Here is a 22,330-nt window from a genome sequence, read left to right on the forward strand (position 1 = left end):
AAACCGCTACTATAAAAGGCATGCACATTTTGGCAATTTTAAAATAATCAACATTCTTAATATCATCCATCTTAGACATTCAGATAAATTTACCATGAAAGTTGGATTTAAGCATGTAGTGTGCACTTTGCTGCAGCACATTTACGGATCTGCATCGCTTACATTTATTTCCTGAAACATTCATAGGTAGGTACTAGGCTATCGGCCCTAGGGCCCATGCAAGCCTAGCCAAAAATGTACCCTGGCTTTTGCCACCCAAGAAAATTATTTTCCTGTGCCCCTGTCGAGCAGAGCCACATAAGTGATCCCCGGGGTGAATTTCCCATTTCCCATCCAATCATCAAGATTTTTCTTGAAAAGTGCTAATGAGGAGCTCTGTTTGACATAGATAGGTGGTCTGTTCCAGAGTATGGGAAGTATCTGGGACAGGAATCTATCCCTCCAGCATGTTCTGTTTATTGTGGTGACAAGGTTTAGGTCCCTAGAGCGTGTAGCTCGGAGAGATTGGGATTTCTTTAAGTGGAGCATGTCCAACAGCTCTGGGTTTGACATAGCTTTGTATGTTAGGCAGAGATCGCCCGACTAGGCGATATGCGATGGAGTAAAGCTGTAGTTTTTTGAGACGGTCTGCACAGGGCATCTGTTTGAGGCCAGTGATCCTCTTTATGAGGTATTTCTATGGTCTTGTAGATGTCTATACCAAAAGGGGTGTTGTACTCTACAATGGGTCTAATGAGTGATGAGTAGAGGGGAACAATGACCTCTTTTTTTTCTGGATGAGAATCCTTTTGTGATGAGATGAGCCACGTAGAAGGATTTCCTGACCACTGTGGCGATGTGATTATCAAAGGAGAGACTACTGTCCACCTGTGTCCCAAGGTCTCATCACATTTTCGGCATTAAGTAGACTACCAGCTATGTGGTAGTTCATGGGTACAGAGTTTTTACCAAAGGGGATGACAGTACACTTTTTGGCATTGAGCTTCAGGCCATGGCTTTGAAACCAGGTATCTGTCTCAGTGAGGCCCTTTTGTCGTTTGTCCACATCGTTAGGAGTTTTGATTATGGCTCCTAGTTTGCAGTCATCTGCAAACTTTGTTAGCCAAAGACCTTCTGTGTTGGCCTGCAATTCAGAGAAGTAGATACCAAACAGGAGAGGACACAGGACTGAACCCTGTGGTACTCCACTTGTCACTGGTCTGATGTCAGATTTGGAATCAGCTACTTTCACAGTGTGGGTTCTGTCCGTGAGACAGTTGGCAACCCATCTTGTGACATAGGGATTTATACTTAGTTTAGTGAGCTTATCTATAATTCCAGAGTGGGGGATGGTGTTGAAAGCCTTGGTGAGATCTAGATAAACTGTGTGAACCATTTTACCCTCATCTATGGCTTTGGTGACTGCTTCAAAGAAGTCAGTCAGATTTAGGAGACATGCTCTGCCTTTTACAAATCCAAACTGGGTACGGTCCAGAGTTTGGAGATTACCAATGTCTTTGTTTAGGAGTTCCACTATGATACGTTCCATGGCCTTGCAGACCAGGCTTGCCAGGCTAATGGGGCAGTAGTTCCCGGGGTCCATCGTGTCTCCCCCTTTTTGGAGTGGGATAACCGTTGCGGTGTGCCATTCAGTGGGTATAAAGCCTGAGGTGAGGCTATGATTGAACATGGTACTTAGGTAGGGTGCCAGTTCATTCTGTAGTTCGTGTAGAACGCAGCCTGGGATATTGTCAGGTCCCATGGATGCTGTGTTTTTACCTGTGCAGTCGTGATTATAGGACCTTTGCATTCTTCCTTTATAGAGATGGGCCCTCTAGGGGGTGAGATGGGGGTAAAGTTAGCACTGAACCTATCTGCTAGGATGTTGGCAGTATCAGTTGGTTCTGTATATTTAGTGCCATTGTGCTGTACTTCAGAGCAGATCCGAGTGTTCCCATTTAGATTCTTGACATAGCTATAGAATGCTTTGCGGTTGTCTTTAGAGTCAGTGACAATTTTGTTTTCGTAACAAGCTTTGGAGGATTTTATGAGGGATCTCGGCTTCTTACCGAGGTTGACCAGGGAGTTCCTCCAGTCATGAGATTTTACTCTTTTTTGCAACAGTTTCTTTCTTCTGTTGTAGAGTTTGTTTATGGCAGAAGACCACCAGATTGGCTTCCTTTTTTTTGGAGGATAACACCTTGGTTCTATTAGGGATAGCATGATCCATGCACTCGTGCAAGTGCTTATAAAGTGCATTTGTGTAGGATTCGACAGTCATACCTCTATTATCCGTCTGGATGAGTGTCATGAAGTTTGCCACTTCTGTCTTAAGAAGTGTGAAGTTGGCTTTGGAGAAGTTTTTTACGATGGTTTCCCTAATTGAGGGTGGGGGTGGGATGTGGATGTCTACACCGATTAGCTTGTGGTCGGATCTGACCAACGAGGAATTGACTTCTGGTGTGGAACATCGGTTTCCCATGTTGGTAATGACCAGGTCTAGGATATTGCTGCCCCTGGTGGGGGTGTGAATAAGTTGATCCAAGGCATTGGAATTTATGAATTCTAAAAAACGTTGAGCAAAAGAGTTGGTACATGAGTAGTTTTCCCAGTTAATGGTGGGGTAGTTGATATCGCCCATTATTAGGGTGTTGGGTTGTACCCTAATACTTTCCAGTGTATCAAGAAATGAGGAGTGTGAATCCTGGGGCATGGTGGGGGGTCTGTAGCAAGCTACAATTTGGACTGCGGTCTTGCCCAGAGTTAGTTGCACTTGGATAATCTCGGATGCATTATGCTGTGCAACTAGCCTGGAGGTGTGGATATCCTTAATGAATATGGACACGCCTCTGCCTTTAGTGCTTCTTTCTGGGTTAGGTGGCCAAAAGGTGTGGTATGAATTGTAGCCTGGTAATGCAGGGGTACTCTCTGGAGCTTTGAACCAAGTCTCTGTCACTGCACAGATGTCAATGTTCTCCATTTTAAGGAGTGCCTCGAGTGAGTGCATTTTGAGGTTTAGACTTCTAGCATTGAGTAGCATTACCCTCAGATTTTGCTTGCTTGTACCTGTTACGGTGGTGAATTTGTCATTTGAACCATTCAGTGCTGACTTCACTAGATTTTCAATTTTTAGGTTAAAAGTTTGCCATAGCATGCAAAATGTTCACTCTGTGTTCAGTTATTCATCAGTATCAGTCACACTTTCACACAAGACCACCAACATAAATTTTTAAAAACAGAACAAAGGTCATTCGATTCAAATAATGCTAAAAATGGAAGATATGGTTTATGCACATTCACTTCAGTAGCAGTATAAAAGAAAGGGGCTACTAAAGGTACAGTTCAACATATAAAGATCTCAGTAATCAAATCTGACTTTTGATTTGACTGGCCATAAAACAAAAGATGGCATATCCAGCATTTAACATTTACCCAATTTGAAAATACTAGATTTTTGGAAATAAATGACATCATAAAAGCAAAATAAATAAGTACATCTAATATAAAATAACTACACTGCATTAACCAAACTGTCACTTTTTTGTCTCATTAATTACTCCAGCAAACAAACAGACAGGAGCAACTTGAATAAAAATGTACTTACAGAAATGAGCGATGTATGAAATTAGCTATCAGAGGTTGCAGAGGTGTACCCACTGGTGGCATTCAAAAGGACAATGAACTGCACCAGACTGGCACTGTAACAAGACGAAACTGTGAAATTTGTAACAAGCAGTGAAAACTACGGTCTACTTGAGCCCAGTTACCTTATTCACTGCTGCCACTGACTCAGTTTCACTGTTAAAACCCTCTTCACCACTCTGGACAGTGTTCTCTTGTGGTCCTAGAACTATGGGGGATTCTTCTTATTAAAAACTTAATGCGCCTTAATGTTCATGTATTTATTATCTTGAGCAGTCATACAATGGGACTAAGTATATTTACTTCTACTCATTACTTTTTAAACTCTCACTTCTGCCCACTGCCAAAGTATTTTACAGATTCCATCCATACTACTAATGTATACACAGCTCACAAACTACTAGGAGTGGACAGAAGACATTTTCTTCTTGATGTGAGAGTCTAACAATGAGTTCCAAAACTACACTTTGTTCAAATTTTGCTTAGGCTGTCTTGCAGCCCCCAAACGTAATTTCAGAACTGTAGTGGCGTTTGTTAGTGAAGGCAGGTGTCTGATGCAGTCCTTGACAGCCCACTGACAACAGGCCACCTACCTACCCAAACCATCACGCCATCCCTCTCTACCTCTAATAAGCATATGAGAGAAAGACTCTACCGTATTCTAATGTTCACCTCTGCAGTAAAAACAAGGAGGGGTAAGCAATATTTTATACAGTTTTCTTTGGTTAAGCATCTACCCAGAGAGTTTCAGCCTGCATAAGGGTGTATGTGCAAAATGAATTGTACATATAGTACTATATTACTCAAACTAAAACAAACCTCAGATTATGCTTTTGATCTGCCTAGTTTATGCTCTTCACTTGGACTGCGGTGGTGGTGCTGCGGTAGTGTTGTCGCCTCACAGTAAGACAATAGTCCTGTTAGATTCTCAGCTAGAGCGTCTTCTGTGTGTAGACATGCGTGAATGGGCGTACCTTCGTTGAAGGTTGTGCGTCAGGGCTGGCAACTCGGCACGTAAAAATCTACTGCCAGTCATTAGTGGACCAGAGTTCCGCTGCGGTGACCCCTAACCGGAAAAGCTGAAAGACACAACAACTTGGGGATTCTCCATACAAGGGAATCAGGTGTCATTCAAGAAAAAAAAAAAAAAAAAACTGTTGGAGTACTAGGATTTCTAAATGAATACGTGCCATGACCATACAAAACTACTGCTACAGCATAACTCACACAACGTGCCACAGTATTTCAAGCAGTACAACAGCAATGGACACATGGAACAAACATTCAAAGGTAAGCCTCCCCAACAAAAATAAACTGCTGAGAAAACTGATAAACCTTCACAATTAACTTGGAGGATACCAAGATTCCATTAATCTAATAGGAAACTCCTGTGCAAGTCCTAGTCTCAACAGATGCCACTTCAGCTGTTTCAACATTTCATGCAATGGAAAGAAAATGCATCACTAAGGCCAGCTCATAACCTGCATATACCAGACCAATAACGGTCATTGAAAACTGGCAATTTGCTCTATGAAAGGTAATTGCAGATCTCAAATTCTCATTAAAAACATACAAACTGGAATAATAAGTGTAATATGAAAAAAATTCATTTGTTTTCTAAACTGCCCTTGCAAGAGTCACAGGGTTAAACTGAGAAGAGTAGGTACATATAAAGAAAAAGAAGACGACAACTACTGTTAATGTAACATTAGACAAAAGGAATCAAACAACAATGAGCTGGCAAGAGGCAGAGGCATTTATCAAATGTTTACTGTTCTGTAGAGGGTGTGAAGGATTACAGCAAACATTTTTTCATTCATTCAATAATACATATTTTATTAGATTTGGGGTTGCCTATCCCAGCACTTAGCGGATGCACAGCAGGGAAATTAATCCTGGAAGAGATGCCAGTAAATTACATGATGTAGGCACAAAGTAAGAAGGTTTTGTCTTACTTGTATAAATTTGTTGTATATATAATGCTAAAGAAAATTCTTCTAGTCTTTCTTATTTTGCAGACAGTAAGAATGTATTCTCTGTCATGCTATTCCGCTTTGATTTTGGAAGTTTTTTGTTAATGCTTTTCTTATATTACATTCATGTGTTACATTGTTTAAGCGTTATGGCTGAAAACGGTCCATGGACCAGTTCACTTACTCTGTTAGCAAATGTAAAACTAAACACACAAACACATTCACTTAACATGAATACATATTTAGAAGACTATAAATAATTAACATCTACACACAAACATGTACTCACCGCATGCATATCCATGTCTGGGGAATTGTCAGTTCACCTAGAGTATATTTTTGGAAGGTGGGAAGAAACTAGAACATTTGACAAAAACCTAATGGATGCATGGTCATTCAGACTCTGCACACAAGGCAAACTACCTAACCACCTGGCTAAAATGGAGACCCATTTGTTGTAAGGCACCCCAACCAACACTACTTCTAAATTTGAGGGGGTCAGCAACCGTTACAGTTACTGCTGATTGATTGTTAACTAAACAGGTGGGTTGGTTCAAAGACCCTTTTCACTGAAGGACCAAGGCCAAAGACAGAAGGAAAATACACATTTTATTAGTCAGCTGAAACAACATTTTAAGTAACTTTCAAGGAGATTATCAAGGAAATATATGCAGCTAGCAATGTTATAAAACAAAGGGGTGCCAGTACTGGAGTAGTATCAAAGAAAAGAACAACATATGTTATCCCTGTTCAAAAAAAGTGAAAAGTGAAAAGTATATATTAGCATACAGTCATCCCTTTCTCAGTACAGGAAGAAACTTTAAGAAATCAACACTGACTCATTGCTTCAGTTGATTCCAGGCATTTTACAGAGAATTTAGGACAGCACAGATTCCCAAAGAGGAAGCCTGTCAAACAGGATGGAATTCTCCAAATGCATAACTAGAAATGTGGCCCAAGGGAGGCAGCAGATGAAGCCTTCTTTGATTTCAGTGAAGCATCTGGTTTAGGTCTTCTAAAATTACTTGCAAATGAAGGCAAAGACTTAGAAGTCCACAAGGTGGAAAGCTGGTAAGAATGGAAGCCTTGATGAAAGAGCACAGGTGAATGACATACCAGGTAACCAAGCTCTGTAGTTCAACCCTACTTATGAGGGCAACAAATATAGTCAAGAATGTGGAAAGGAAGGTACTTTTCTGCAAAGAATATCCTGCAAGGGAAGTTAAAATAAAAACATGAAAAACAAAGACCAAATTAAAACAAAAAAGTCTACAAAGCATGTTATCAAGTTTGAAAATGTGTAAATTATTGCACACAAGATAAAACAGCACATGGTATGATTACATTGCGGGGTAAGAACATCCCAATAACCACAAAGGAAAGAGACTGATACATTTAGTAACTGAAAAACAGAACAGTGAAACTTAAAAATCAGAAGCACGCCAGCAATTATGAAATGTATAAAGTAATGCAAGCAAAATAGCACAAATTATGGGAGGATCACAAAACAGATGAAGGAATCAAATAAAACACAAAGCAAAGAGAGGACAGCAATTACATTATGTAGCTGAAAAGTTAGTCCCGATTATCAGGACTGTGGGGAAAGATATTGTAACAATAGCTTACGCACAGGGTTAAGGCTGTGAGCTGCAATTATTGTGTTATAGGGTTTGATTGCTTCAGCCAGCATCTACCTACTGTGTGTCCATGTGCAAGTCACTTAGCCAGACATCCCTGAAAAGAGACTGTAGATCTACCTGGTTAACAAATTAGTATTACAGGTAAGTGCTAGGCTAGCTGCCCTCATGGACCATTTTAAGCTTAGCCAATTTCCTCTTGGTGAGAATCAGGCGTGTGCCTTTTGTGTGCGAGGTAATCACTTTGACAATGAACTATTCTCTGATAATAATGAGATGGGGGTTGGCATAATGGTTAATGAAAGTGCCCATGTCCCTAATGACTGGGTCAACCAAGTGGCATCACCTACAAGGTAGGTGCATGGGTGCCCAGTTTTGGCAAAGCACAGAAGGCTGCACTTCTTGGCATTTAGTTTTAGGCTGTGGTCCAGGCACCATTTACTGGTGTATGTTAGTCTCCTGAAGAATCTGGAAGTTAATGACAACTCTAAGTCTGCAGTCATCTACAGATGTGATCAGCCACATGGTCCGCAATGTCAGCCTTGACGACATCAGAGTAGAAATCAAAGAAGTGGTCCAGGGACTGATCATGCTGCAGAGACAGCGTGCCATCCACACAAATAGCAAACTGGCTAACAGATGGAACCAAGTCTATCTAGTGAGTAACCTAGAGGGTGACATTTAGTTTGATTAGCTTAGCAATAACAGGAGACGTCCGGGGACAGGGTTTGATCCCCCTGCCTCCATTTGCCTACTGTGCAACTCAGCAGTTTACTTAAATCAGAAAGTGTTCCTTGGTAACCCTGCAAAGGGATATTTGTGTTGAATGGTTAACAAATGAATTAAAAAATAAAAAACTCCCTATATAGGTACTAAAATAGAGCAAACTTTTCAAGAGATACCCAGACATTAAACAGTGTTTGCCATTAAAGTAAATACAAGCCAGTGTCAACTATCAAAGAACATTAAACAAGCTGTGGAGAGCATTCTGAAAACTAGGCCACGAGTAAATGAATAGAGAACCACAGTTAGTTCCAATCACACAAATCTAGAATGCATTACATAATCTGCACCATATTGCCATCTGATCAACTACAGTAACAAAATGAAGACACTTTATTGAAGTTAGAAACTTTTAACTTATGCCATAGTCATACACGGTTGAAAAATATTACAACCCCAAGCAACACAGCCAAAGTATGGGATGCAACACTCAAAAGAAATGACCCAGTATCTCACTTAACCACCAAACAATCTGAGATATGTTGAATGTGCGCAAAGAATGGAACAATAAAATGTTCTGATGCAAGTAAGCATGAACCAGCAACAGTGAAGAAAAGTACTTGTAATATAATCAAAAGCCACAACTTAAAAAAAAAAAAACTACTCAGAAAAGCATCAAATATGTTTTGAACCACTGCATGTGTTTCTCACCATCATGTGGGATCTTTTTTAGATATATATTAAAGGTTCTTTAAACTTCTACTACTTCATGATTTAAGATATTCAAAGCTGCCAACTAAACATTAACATGTAAGCTTTTAAAATTATCCTTTTGATTAGGTCAGCATAATTCTTGTAGTACGGGTACTGCTCACTTTCAAAAATAATACCCAGACACTTACAAAACAAAATATTTACACCTGTTGACTAACTAGTACTGGAGACCAGAAAAACAGCAAGAACCAGCTACGCAGTATGAACAGCATGCAGACTGAGGTCTCAAGTTTGCATTTTTAAACACGAGTTGTGCCATTTGTACAAAACACGGGGAACCTTATTCAGAAAAAAATGCTTTTCTAATTACCACAGTGTAATGTTAGATCACTGAATGAAGAGACAGGATGAACCAAACAGCCATTAAGTGGCACCTAACATCTAACTAAATGATTTAAAAAAAAAAAAAAACAAGATCAACAGGATCAACCTATGTCAGCAATTCCACTAATGGTTTTCATAGGATACTTTTGGGAACCTAAAATGCCAGTAGCTGGTAAAACTAACAATCTGAAAATATCGGAACAAGAATGATCTTTTTCTTTTTGAGCATGCACAGAAACACACTCCTGACATTATCAACCCCCTCCACAAAGAGGAAAACTACATGATAGCTGCACAGTGAAATCTCATCACTGCCTATAAACAGTGTGTGCTTTGTACTTGTCTAGACACCACACACATTGATACACTACCCAAAAGAAAGAAAGCACCATTAATAAAAAGCTACTGTGAGGATAGTTCAACAGAAAGAGTCTTAAAACCATAGTAACAAAAAGATAGTTGGCTTTTCTTTTCCTTTAGCCCACCGCTCCAACTCCACATTTTGACAAGATCAAACACCAATTACATCACACAGTGCCAACAAAACTTCTAATTCTACAAAGAATGCTCTTATTAAATCTAACTGAATGGTACCTGACAGAAATAATGGCACACGTATAGGTTCTTAGATAGTTACCAGGCATGCAAGTCCAGGAGATCAGAGAGGCTAGCTCAATCTCCCAATTGCCTCTGAGCACTTTCTGTTTAAATGTTTTGCTCAGACTCACACAGTAAGCAAATGGAGGCTGAAAGAATCGGACGCACGAAGAAACCTGTGCCTTCATTTTCTAAAATGTATTTACTATTAACCGTGTAAGCCCACTGGACAAAAAGTGTTCCTTTCTAGGATTAACTTTGGTTAAGTGATACAATTTGTAACTGGAAATCTAATTTTGTATACTGAACAAGCTAACTGAAGGGACTGGAACGTTTTCTACAATTGTGGTAAAATTATAACGAAAATTTAAGAACTAATGAACAGCCCTCACAGTTCCACTGTCCAGCTACTGGGTATGATATTATTTAGAAAAAATGGCCAATATATTTCACGTTAATGCTTTTACTCTTGTTAGCTGATCTCGTTCAGTAGCTTTCTCAGAACTTTATCTTTTCTAATTACATATATGCGGAGTTCTAAGTATGTATAACTGACACATCGCCTGAACAGACAGTACTCGGATTTCTTGCGCTATCTGTGCAGTTAGGTAATCGGTATTCAAAACTGCGAAAAATGGCATTTAAAGCACTTCTGCACTAGCCTTCAAAATTTGGAGCAAATGGGCAAACTGTGGAACTCATACTAACAACTTCAACCAGGAAGGTCATGCGATGATGTGTTGCTTTTACTTATAAAAAAGCTCTTTTTACATTTACCATGAATGAGTTAAAACAATTCACAACACTAAATATGTGACAGACCTTTTCAGTGTGGAACTTCGAGAAAAATGAACTTTTTAAGACCCCAAATGAGGTACCTTTCTCGTAAAGAGGTACACTTGAGTGGTATAGTAAAGAACGATGCAATTAATATTTCAAATTAAGAAATCGCAATATATGAGCATTATTCTGGAATAGTGTGCATACATACATGTCTACAATTTATATAATCAAAAACAATTTTCTCACCAGTTAACGACACAGAAAAGTTCAAAAAGCCCGTCCCTCTATAATGCAAATATGTCATTTAAGAAATTAGTTACAATCCACGCTCTTTTTCATTATCATTCTGTATCATAGACTTTTGGAATACAACCAACAGCGGCAGCTTGCAGAAAAATTGTATAATTTCACATAAAATACAAAGTAGGCGAGCAAAACGTTATAAGCTAAATGGGCAAAAAAACGAGCAACTTTCTGTATTTTCACACTGGACAAAATACGTTGTTTCAATCATTAGCCATCACTATCTGCTCTGCCTCAGGTAATCCACTTTGCAGTTACAATTAGTACCACAGGTTCATATCTAGAGGTGTCACGTAACCATCTTCATGTTTGTGCTGTTTTTAAGTGCACTGAAATGTTTCTAAAAATGAACGATAAATGCTACACTATTTCTAAGGTCAGTGCGGGTGCGATTTGCTACAAGTCAAGACACAAACACAAACTGTATTCAAAAGAACTTCAGTGTACTAAATTTCTAATCCCAACAGTCCATTACAAAACACCAAATATTTAAGTGCATTTTCTTAATATTCTCTCACCAACTACTTGGGATGGGTAGGGGCAAAACAGTACTAACCATTCAACTGGTTCCTGACATGATGATCCAAGCCAAAATAAAAAAAAGTAAAAACTTGGTCAGACTTACTCCAATTATAAAAAATACTAATCGCGTACTTTCTAATTAGGTGTTATACAACTCGGGAGAATGCAAAAAGTAACAGTGGACAAGCACCCCAACCCGGGCAGCTTTTACATGGTGCTTTTTTTAGATAACTGGAAATGTGCTGGATCAAATCTGAAACGCAGACAATTTCTAACGTTATTTAGCGAGAAGCACTTTCACCGATTTTATCGAAAATCCACAAACTTTAAGCGAATGAGCAACAATAGATGGCAGGATCAGGGGCATTCTGCGAAGTCAGGGACAGTCTAGAGATGCCCAGTTGTGTAGCAATTAATAGTGCAAATGACAGACCGAGCTCCAAAACAGAGAACTATTAATTAACCTCTGTACACAAGGAGGAAGACACTGCTGGAGGTAACTTCTCTCCAGGTGCAGTAACATGATACGCTACATCACTTTCACTTTACAACTCCATAAATAAAGCGCAGACAACGCGAAGGTAAAGAAATATGCACAAAACGAAAACACATACAATAAAGCAAACGGGTATATTCCCGCAGCGTGTATAAAACGCACACACTGTATAGCTAGTTAACAATTCTAAACTACAGGAACACATGTAGTTCAACACATTCGAGCCTACCCAAGGCAGTTCCCTAACCACTTACAGGGCAGAGTAACACCCTACATCCAACTATTTTGTATTTCATATTCTTGAGCAGTGTCCGAAAATGAGTGGCGCGGTCTGTTACCGGCATGACAATTAAATGTATTACATTTGTTTACATTTCATTCTTTCCTGAGACGTTCAGAGAGAAACCAGAATCCGTTTTAATATATTTAGCTACATAAGGATAAACAATGGACCTTGGTAGACAGAGCAACACGCTGAACGTTTGAAAGGTTTGACAGCTTTAACTCCCCAGTGACACATTTCCAGGTGCGTATGCACACCCAAATGCAGGATGTACACTTGTGGTATCTCTTATACACAAAGGATTACAATTAACAAGGCTACCATGAAAAACAAATACCAAAAAGCCTTGGCCAGTATGACTGAACCTGGACACAGCATACTTGTTTTACACAAGACTGAAAAGTTGGCAAGAGATTGTCCACAGACAACTAACTGTTCACAATTCACTGAATAGGCTGGGGAAAAACACTCAACTCAGTCTCCGATTTTAGTAGCCACAAGCAATCACACAGAAGAGACAAATGTCTGAACTGCTAGTGTTTTCATACCATTGTTGAAATATCTCTCAGATAGTGACAAGTGGCATTAAGAGAACTGGGGCTTAGGGCCTTGTCAGTTAAATAACCAATACTTACAGACGCACCACCGTAGCCGGTAAGTCACGAGGAACCAACACTAAGCCCGCCTTGCTGCAATCCACCTCCAGTTCCCCAGGGCTACACGTACAATTAGGTAGGCACGCGTGAACGGGAGAGACCACCGCCAGAATAAACACCAGCACAAACAGCCACCACTGACAGAACAACCAAAGCCGGAGCGGGGCCGCCATTTTGTATCCACAAGTCTGTAGATAGCTGAACAAGTCACCGGGGAAAGAATTCAGCTCTTAAAAACAACAAGAATGCTTAGAAAAATGTGATCCGCCTTGGTCCTTTATCAGCCTTATAGGGTTGTTAGTGGTAACTTAAATCCATGATGTAAACACTGCATGACTGAAATCCCAACCAGGTTAGAGTACCTTAGGACTATTTACAGGTAAACAGATCGGGGAGTGGACCGATCAGCAGTGAAAACAGTTGATAAACTGGAGAGCGATTTACTTTGTGCCAGCCACATCAAACGTGTAACTATCTCCAAAGCAACCTCGACAATAATCGGTGATGAGGGTTATATTTTACTGTAAAATAGATTTCTGTTCTCGGTCCAAACTCTATGAGCTCAGTGGCTGATTTCTTTCGCTACATAAGTCTCTAAACGATGCTATTCGTTCAGAAGCCTTGGACGATTAGCCGGTGCAAATGCTGATTTCAGTGACACTCGCCAGTGATGAAGTACACGCGTCAGGGGCCCTCTGGGCGATCCGCACTATATCGGTAGTATTCCAGCCCTCTTACAAATAAATCAGAAGTCCTGGTTCTTGCCTGGATCCAACAACTTGCGTTTTAACAAACACACAGTTTTCTCCCAGAAATCAGTTACTCATAATCCAGTAATGCTGCACTCCAGCTCTTACATAAATCAGTTTCTGCTGTAATCAACACAATCAGTACTGTTTATTGCTTTTCAATTCCAATCTAGTTATCACTTTTAAATTTGCATAGACTTTTCAAGAGATTTGTCCCAAAACCCACGTTGGATGCATTACAACAATAACGCACCACCCACATCTCATCCAATTGGCCACTTGGAGCATAAAGATCTGAGGACTTGTCTGCCGATTGGATATTTATTGCAAGTCGCCTGTAGTGTAGCTTGATTGATAATAACGTGTGGTCAATCGGAGGTGTCTGTTCCCACCCATCCTTTCCACCTAGAGTGTGAAAGTGTACTGCCTACTTTGGTTTTCCTTTCTGTCTGACTTTTTTTCTGTGTGTTAAGTGGCACCGCGCAGCAACTATTGCCCGTCTTCTAGTCGTTGTCTTACTTTAATTGCAACCTGCTGCGTTCCACGTTACGCGGCCAAAATAAAAATTCAAATACCCTGAGGTCGTATATCCCACTGGTAAATATACTTTTACGTATTTCCCTTTATATTAATACCCGGGACAATCATAATCTACGCTTGTTTTCTTAATCGAGATGAGTCACAAAAGAAGTATTTTCTGCAAGTTTTTTCTTCCTTCGTTCGCTGTGGGTTTAGAGGAATTAGTGGTAGGGTTGCAAAAAATGCAGATAACGAATTATGGATGGTGTCTTTCTCATATGCAGATTTATAATTAGTTAGAGTTGGGTATTCGTTGATATAATTTGTGGTGTTGTGATAAAACAGATTTGGAATGAGATTACAGTTACGTACTTTTTTATCAAAAAATGCACAGTAATGCAGGGCATTATATTCTGTCAACCCTAGAAGTGAATAATACTGACATTTAATCCGTGTAATTTTTCTTGACATTTGTCTCCGATGCAAAAGATTGAGAGATGTAAAGCAGTGAAAATTGAAGTCGGGAACTAATGCTATACATTATTATTACTTGTCTCTGAAACGTAAGTGTAATGCCTGCCACTAGTTATTGATTTTAATCATAATACCTGGTATTCTCCCTGATTTTGGCTCAAGTATTTGCCCTGTCTGTCATAGAATTTCTGATTTCTGTGACAAATCCTGATAATTGCAGTAAGCAAACAGTACCAATACATTTACATAAATAAAACAAACTACTAAAGACAACAAGAGCTGACCCAATTACAGTGGGGTGAAGTTTTTGAAATAATCTGGGTTTAACAATGTTGAACCTATTAATGTATGATTTCCCACCAATTATGCTAACTTCAGTATATTTCTGCTTTTGTAAATCACATTTTAAATCTGATTTTGTAGTAGATAATATCAGACCACCTTTCATAAAACACAGTCCATGAAAATAATGAGAATGAAATTGTAAATCATGAAACACAATTATAGGTTTAAAATACTGACTGCATTTCCAGAAAATAAAACAAGTGTTTGAACACATATTTATTATGTGAGCAAACCAAACTTATTTTTAAGAATTACTCATTATTTAGGAGATGTGTGCACTTAAGGATTTAAACATCACCTCTGATTCATGTAAGGACATGTTGAGAACATGCTTGTGTTTTAAATTCTCACTTTCTAGAATTCCTGACTGTGTATTCTAAAAAAAAAATGTATCCAAATAAGCACAGTGAACATGAAGAAAATAAATGCTCATATGGTCAAACAGCAGATTGGCTAAGTAGCTCTCTAGCATTTTTGAACCTTGGCATATGTAGCATTTTGTTAGCCTTAGCAGAGCACAGGTTTTAATCCTCCAAAACCTTCACATTTTCAGATGCATGAGAGGCAAACCGTCAGAATATAGAAAGATCAAGGAATGAATGATCTATTACAAAGCTCATTTTCAAACATAACAATGTATATAAGCTTTGAAGGTTGAAAACACTGAGTCTGCGTGAATGTTAGGAAGTTTTAAAGGTATTTAATTCTGAATCCATAAGACACATTCTGTATGGGATCTATCATTTATCCGAGAGTGAGCCCTTTCCACTTGCTACCCCACAGTGGCAAAATAACAGCACAAAAAAAAACAGTGGTCCCTCTCCATAAAGGTGGTGCCTCAACAGATCCTGGAAACTATCGCCCCATAAGCCTGACTAGCTTGGTCTGCAAAGCTATGGAAAGGATCATCATGGACCTCATAAAGATATTGGGGACCTACAGACACTGGATCCTACCCAGTTCGGCTTTGTTAAGGGCAGATCCTGCCTCTTAAACCTGGTTGATTTCTTTGAAACAGTCACCAAGGCCATTGACGAGGGGAAGGTGGTTCACACAGCCTACCTGGACCTCGCAAAAGCCTTCGATACAATACCCCACTCGGGCATTATAGATAACCTCACCAGCTTAAATATAAACCCCTATGTCACTAGATGGATTGCAAACTGGCTCAAGGACAGAACCCACATGGTTAGAATTGCTGGAGCCATGTCAGACTCCAAACCAGTTACAAGTGGTGTCCCACAAGGCTCAGTCCTGGGACCTCTCTTGTTCGGTATATATTTCTCGGAGGTACAGGCCAACACGGAAGGACTGTGGCTGACCAAGTTCGCAGATGACTGCAAACTGGGCGCCATAATCGACTCTCCAGCCGACACAAGCATCCTCCAAAAGGGCCTCATAGAAACAGACAACTGGTGCCAGAGCCATGGCCTCAAGCTAAATGCCAAAAAGTGTATAGTCATCCCCTTTGGCAAAAACAAAGTGCCCACAAATTACCACACATAGGTGGTAATCCATTAAGTACAGAAGAAGTAATTAGGGACCTGGGGACCCAAGTTGATAGCAATCTCTCATTTGACAACCACGTGGCCAAAGTGGTTAGAAAAACATTTTATATAGCCCACCTAATCATGAAGGGATTCACATCTAGATCAGGGGAGGTCATCGTGCCTCTTTACTCATCCCTCATCAGGCCCATAATTGAGTACAATGCCCCTTTTGGGATGTACCTTACCAGACACCTGCAGCAACTGGAAAGACCCCAAAAGTACCTCACCAAGAGGATCAAAGGGCTCAAACAGATGCCATATGCTGCCCGGTTAAAGAAACTCCAGCTCTACTCAGTGGCATACCACCTGTTCAGAGGCGATCTGTGCCTGACGTATAAAGCCATGTCCAACCCGGAATTAATGGACATGCTGCACCTCAGAAAATCCAAATTCCATCGAGCTACATGCTCGAAAGACTTGAACCTCAGCACTGAAATAAATAGGACTAATGGAGGGACAGATTCATAACCCAGAGGCTCCCTTCACTCTGGAATAAAATCCCAGTCCAGGTTAGGCAGAGTCCCTCATTGACTCTCTTCAAGAGGAATCTTGATGAGTGGATGGGAGATCGTAGGTTTACCCCGGGTATCACTTCTGTGTCACTGTTAGACAGAGGCACAGTATACTAACCTCGAAAAAGGGCATAACAAAATAAATTTAAAATGGGTGGCGAAAGCCAAACACATTCTGGCTAGGCTTATAAATGCCCTAGGGCAGATAGCCTAGTATGAACCTATGAACCTATAAGAGGCATGCTTTATAGTTGGGAAAGTTTTGTCTGGCCAAACACAGGTTCATTGGCTCATAGGTAGGTACTAGGCTAGCTGTCCTTGTGGGCCATTTTAAACTTAGTCAGTTTTCCTTTTTGTGCTCAAAATAACCTATCCCATTTGGTTATAAGTTGGCCTTACCCATCCCATGGTCAATTATATATCATCCCTAATGAAATTAACTGGGATCATACCATAGATAATTTAAGGGGACCCATGCTTGGGATAAAGCATTTAGGAGCTGCCTCTGTCCATTACCAGTACAAGGAGCAGTCCTGGGGTAAATTTAATGTTTTCTATCCATAAATCTAAGATGTTCTTGAATACAGACAGGAATTAACTTTGTTTTATGTGGAAGGGGAGTTTGTTCCACAGCAGCGGTATCCTCTTTGAGATATACTTGTCCATCCAACCATTCTGTTGATGTTGCAGGAGAAGTTTAGATCCTTAGACCAAGTATTTCTGATGCCATTTGACTTGCTGATGTGCAGTAAATCCATCAGTTGGAGGATGCCTTGTATGCCAGGTCACCTGTTAGCAGCCTGTAGCATACTGAGTATAGTGACAGGGATTTGAGTCTGTCCATGTAGGACATATTGTTTAGGCCTTGTATCCTTTTAGTAAGGTATCTCTGTGGGTGTTCCACTTGATTAAAACAATGAGCTTCTATCAGGTTTCTTTCTGTAGGTCTGAGTTTATTTTTTTTCATCCTCTACTTGAATACTTTGAGGAGGTCACTTGACCAACAGTGGTCCTACATTGCCTCTGAAAAGATGTAGTTGTACCTGGTTGGGAAGGAGGGGGTGTAGAAGGCTGGACAACAGTGTTTTAATGTCTGCATAGACTCAAAACAGAATATATTGAAAGGTCAGACTAACATAATCCACAGTAAAGTTACATTTTTTAAATACTTTATGGCAGTGTCATGTTTTTCTAGAAGTGTTTGGCATTCAAGTATACATCTGTCTCTCTGTATGTATGTATGTATAATATGTGTGAGTGCGTGTCTGTACATACATATATGCAATATGGATGTATTACCAAAAGTCAACATCTGTTTGGTCAACACCATTTGGTTGACAGAAACTGATGGTCGACATGTATAAGATTGACAATTCCAGAGTAGAGGAATGTTCCCATTTCCTGAAGATTGAGTGATCTCAGAGTTAGTGCAGTAGAGAGTCGATTATCCAAACTAATTGGGACCTAGGGTAGCTTGGATAATCAAACATACATTAAACCAGATAAAAAGCTTTTAAAATCTTGTTTTTTCTGCAGACAGGGAATGCACTTTTCAACCATTCAGTGATTCCAATGGACAGTAAAGAACATTTTTCACACACGAGCTGGATAAAGGCACAAAAAAAAAAAACATGCACAAGCTAATATGTATAACATTTACATATTCAGACTTTATGATTTTTCCTACCTGAAAACGGAGGAAGGCTGCATTCAGGTAATTGATGTTCCTGATAATCGACGTTGGGATAATCAACTCTCTACTATTTATATAATTAAAAAGGAGCTTGGCCCTTGCAAAAATGCTTGCTGTTGGTTTATTAGTTTGCTAAAGGGAAATCCATGGAGAGTGACAACTACATACTGACATTCTGTGTTTCAGTGTTTTTACATTGAAATTCTGGACAAATCTGTCTAGATATATGTAATATATATATATATATATATATATATATATATATATGTATATATGTATATACATATATATATATATATATATATATATATGTATGTATATATGTATATATATATATATATATATATATATATATGTATGTATAAGATAGATATATAAATAGTTATACACACAAATACATGTGTGTGCGTCTGTCTATATTTATGTATATTACAGACATATGTTCGGCCAGCCTTCTGTGTTCCACATTTGCTGTAATGAAAAGGAAACAAAGGCATGCTGTTTGTTAAACTGATGTTCCTAAATTACTGAGAGGCTAATTTCTCCTCTAGCTTGGCTTATACTTTGCTTCATTTGTTAGCATGGCTTATAACCATAAATTTAAATTTCTACAGCTGTTCAAGACATTAGTTTTGTGCAGGCCATTCACATTGTTTTCTGCATGACAAATGTATGCACTTTCCTATACTTTTCTACCATTTCCTTTCTTTAATAGATGAAGTACAAAACAGTGTTATATGATTTCCTGGATGTTGAAATGGTTTACACAAAGCTGTTCCACAAACTAAAGCCTGCACTGAACAACTGACGTCTAAGCATACTCTGAAATTTCAAACCATCTTCCAGCAGCTTAGATGTTTGATGAGCAAATGTCAATGGCAGGAAAAAAATACACACTTTGGGGGAGGTGCTAAGAAGTGCACACAAAAATAAGTGCACACAAATGTGTACAGAGAATATGTCTGTCTATCCCCCTGGAGTATTGTAATGAGTATAACTGAAACTGTGAACAAAAATGATTCATTATAAACACGTTATCTAAAATAATAAAGTTTGTCACAAAAAGTCCAGATCAGATTTTTCATAGTTTCACTCTTCAGTTGTGGGTTTTAACTGACATAAGTGAGAGACAGATATCTTTCACATATGTCTGACTGATGTTTGTAGAGAAGCACCAGGTGGTGTTATTTTATTATTTCATTTTTTTCCTCTCTTTGACTGTGTTCCATACTTCCCAGTAGGAAAATTAGTGCATGAAAATCCATACCATTATGAATTTTGGCTGATATTTTCTGATGCACAATATGGAAATGTGCAAATTACATGGTGTTTGAGGTGGCTTGAAAGGTTTTTTGGTTTGATTAAGTCACTTGCTGAGTCGCACAGCTTGAAAGTAGAGAATGAGGTAATCAATAAACAGCTGCACACGATGAACTTTGTTTAGCAACTTTAAGAATTAAGCCTTTTGTGTAAAGGACCTCTCGTTGCATAATTTTTACACCTTTAAGCTGCATTACAGTTTTCTATTTTATCAGTAAGGGATGTGGTTCCGTTTCTATTTCACAGCATCAGTGACATTCATTCCAATGAGCTAGTAGAAGGCCTTGTATGTGCAAGGTACTAGAAGAGAAATGGGTGAGCTGTTGTACTGTAAAAAATTACTCACCCTGAATTTTATGTGCGTGGTTAAAGTAAAAGCAACTAATCAACTAATCTAGCAGTAGGACTTGCTGAGGTCATAAAGTTCCATAGCAGAATTTAGGCACAGTTTACTTCCTTAAAGTAAGCTGGCTTAAGCAGTATGTATCTTTAATTCTTAGTGTCTTCCCAGTCGCTTAGCATGTTAAGTTGCCAGTCAGGATCAGGTAAAAACACAAAGAGAAATGGTTGGATTTTATTGGTCTGTTGCCAGTGCTGCAAATCTTTTTTTTTTCAACAGTCCATGGTCCACTTGAACAGTAGTGTGTACACTGCTTAACTCCGTTTATTATTTTACTTATTTCAGTTAAAGATTCCTTTGCTGATACCTAATGTGTTGATAATCTGGCAAACAACATTAAAGCACACAAACCATCATATTTTTAGTAGGGAGCTTCCACATCCTTTGTGTGTGTGTGTGTGTGTGTGTGTGTGTGTGTGTGTGTGTGTGTGTGTGTGTTTAGGGGGGGGGGCTGCTCTCACTGTACCATAGCTCTAAACGTCTTGCCTCCAGAATCAGGGACAAATCCAGAATTAACAAGGAACATCTGGGGACACTTTTTCAAATATTATCTGTTAAGTTGAAAAGTTAACAGAATAAGAGAATGTAAATTAACTTGCATTTCCTGAAGTTAAATTGATCTGTAACTGTAATTATTGCTGTCGTTTAGTACCACATTTTTTCTGTTCTTTTCTTCCAAACTTGATTGTTTTAGGAGGAGTTGGAAGGGACAGAGTAAACATCTGAACCCAAATCCACAACTGAAAAAATCAGGAACAGTTGAGAGGTATGATCTGCACCCCTGATATTAATACAAACCAACTCAAGGTCACTGCGGGTTGTGAGGGTAAAATCCTTTCCTGCAGCAGCATTCACTGGTAACTGCTATCGCTGAAAAATAGTATTTGTTAACGCTGTTGAAGTAAACATACCTCTAAACAGTACTTCAAGTTTGGGTAGAATGCTTCTGAGCTATGCAGCTTCATCATTATTGTGTGAACTCAGCCTGTACCAGCTATCTCTTCATCTTTATTACATTTATCTTTGTTTACCAGATAAGTGGACTGATGCACATGGTAACATTTTTCTGGTTTTGGCATGACACAGTATGCTCTATCATTTATGGTACAGTTTATTTACAACAGAATAAAACTTGTACAGCTCATTTATATTTTGTGATCGATTTAAGCTAGGTAAACTATGAAATAGCAATCATTGTACAGATTAGAACACACACGCACATCTAGCTATCTATAATATGTGTGTGTGTGTGTGTGTGTGTGTGTGTGTATATATATATATATCTACATATATGCAGCTGTTCCAGCATAAATCAAACTTCAGTATGGTCGACCGGCATATTGTTGACCCACCTTGGTCGACATAAGCAGATGGTCAACAGCTGTGCGACACTGACAGTTCCTGGGGTAGGGAGGTATGTCCTTTCCCTGGGAATTGTGGGATCTCAGAGTTAGTGTATATAATTAGCAGGGAGTGTGGGGGTGAAGCCCTTGTACGAAGGGTGCAGGGGGGCACAGCCCTCTTGCAAATAAAAAAAAAAAAACTTTTGTTTTTGTTGCATATTCCAAGTATTCACCTCAAAGTATATACCCAGCGTGTTGACTTCTTTTTTGTCAGCGTAATGTAGATAGATAAAATCCTTCTGAGGTGACAGTAATTACATTTAGATTAGTTGATTTTCCAGATTTTCATCATTTGAAAATAGCAAGACTAAGAGCATTCAGAGTCTGTAATATACTCCAAAATAAGAATATGTGCAATGTGTATAGATGTCACTATGCCCAGCTACAATATATTTCAGTATGAGCAAACCCATATGAGAGTAGTAAGTGGGTTTGCTGTACTAATGAAAGAACACCTTAACTACATCCTATATGAGAAACCATGTTCCAACACGTTTTTATAAGTTTCTATAATTGACATCCCAGTTAATAAATATGAATCCAGTAACCTGATGAGAGTATATATGTATACCTCTAAAAATGCTCTGAAATATCCTGAAGCATAGTCTGTTGGGAGTGTAATATAACATTAAATCAGAAATACTATGTCTAGGAGATGTAAACCTTTTACAAG

At 39.1% G+C, this 22,330-nt stretch overlaps 1 protein-coding gene and 1 long non-coding RNA gene across 4 annotated transcripts in view; one reads left to right on the forward strand and one right to left on the reverse strand.

The window, feature by feature from the left end:
- Positions 1–13,703, reverse strand: part of LRIG1 (leucine rich repeats and immunoglobulin like domains 1) — a gene marked incomplete in the record, with an annotated part of 404,144 nt that extends 390,441 nt beyond the window's left edge. The window contains 1 exon segment of the mRNA XM_044077960.1: positions 12,672–13,703. Coding sequence (XP_043933895.1) covers positions 12,672–12,865 — 194 coding nt within the window.
- Positions 13,704–13,726: 23 nt separating this feature from the next.
- Positions 13,727–22,330, forward strand: part of LOC122807045 — a 497,813-nt gene continuing 489,209 nt past the window's right edge. For 2 of the 3 annotated variants that reach the window (XR_006365581.1, XR_006365579.1), the window contains exon 1: positions 13,727–14,038. This is a non-coding gene — a long non-coding RNA (uncharacterized LOC122807045). Of the gene's footprint in view, positions 14,039–20,948; positions 21,021–22,330 lie in introns of all 3 variants that reach the window. The other variant, XR_006365580.1, reaches the window with a different exon arrangement.

The sequence above is a fragment of the Protopterus annectens genome, chromosome 7.part0 (assembly GCF_019279795.1).
Source record: "Protopterus annectens isolate FY-2018-M chromosome 7.part0, PAN1.0, whole genome shotgun sequence".
NCBI lineage: Eukaryota > Metazoa > Chordata > Ceratodontiformes > Protopteridae > Protopterus > Protopterus annectens.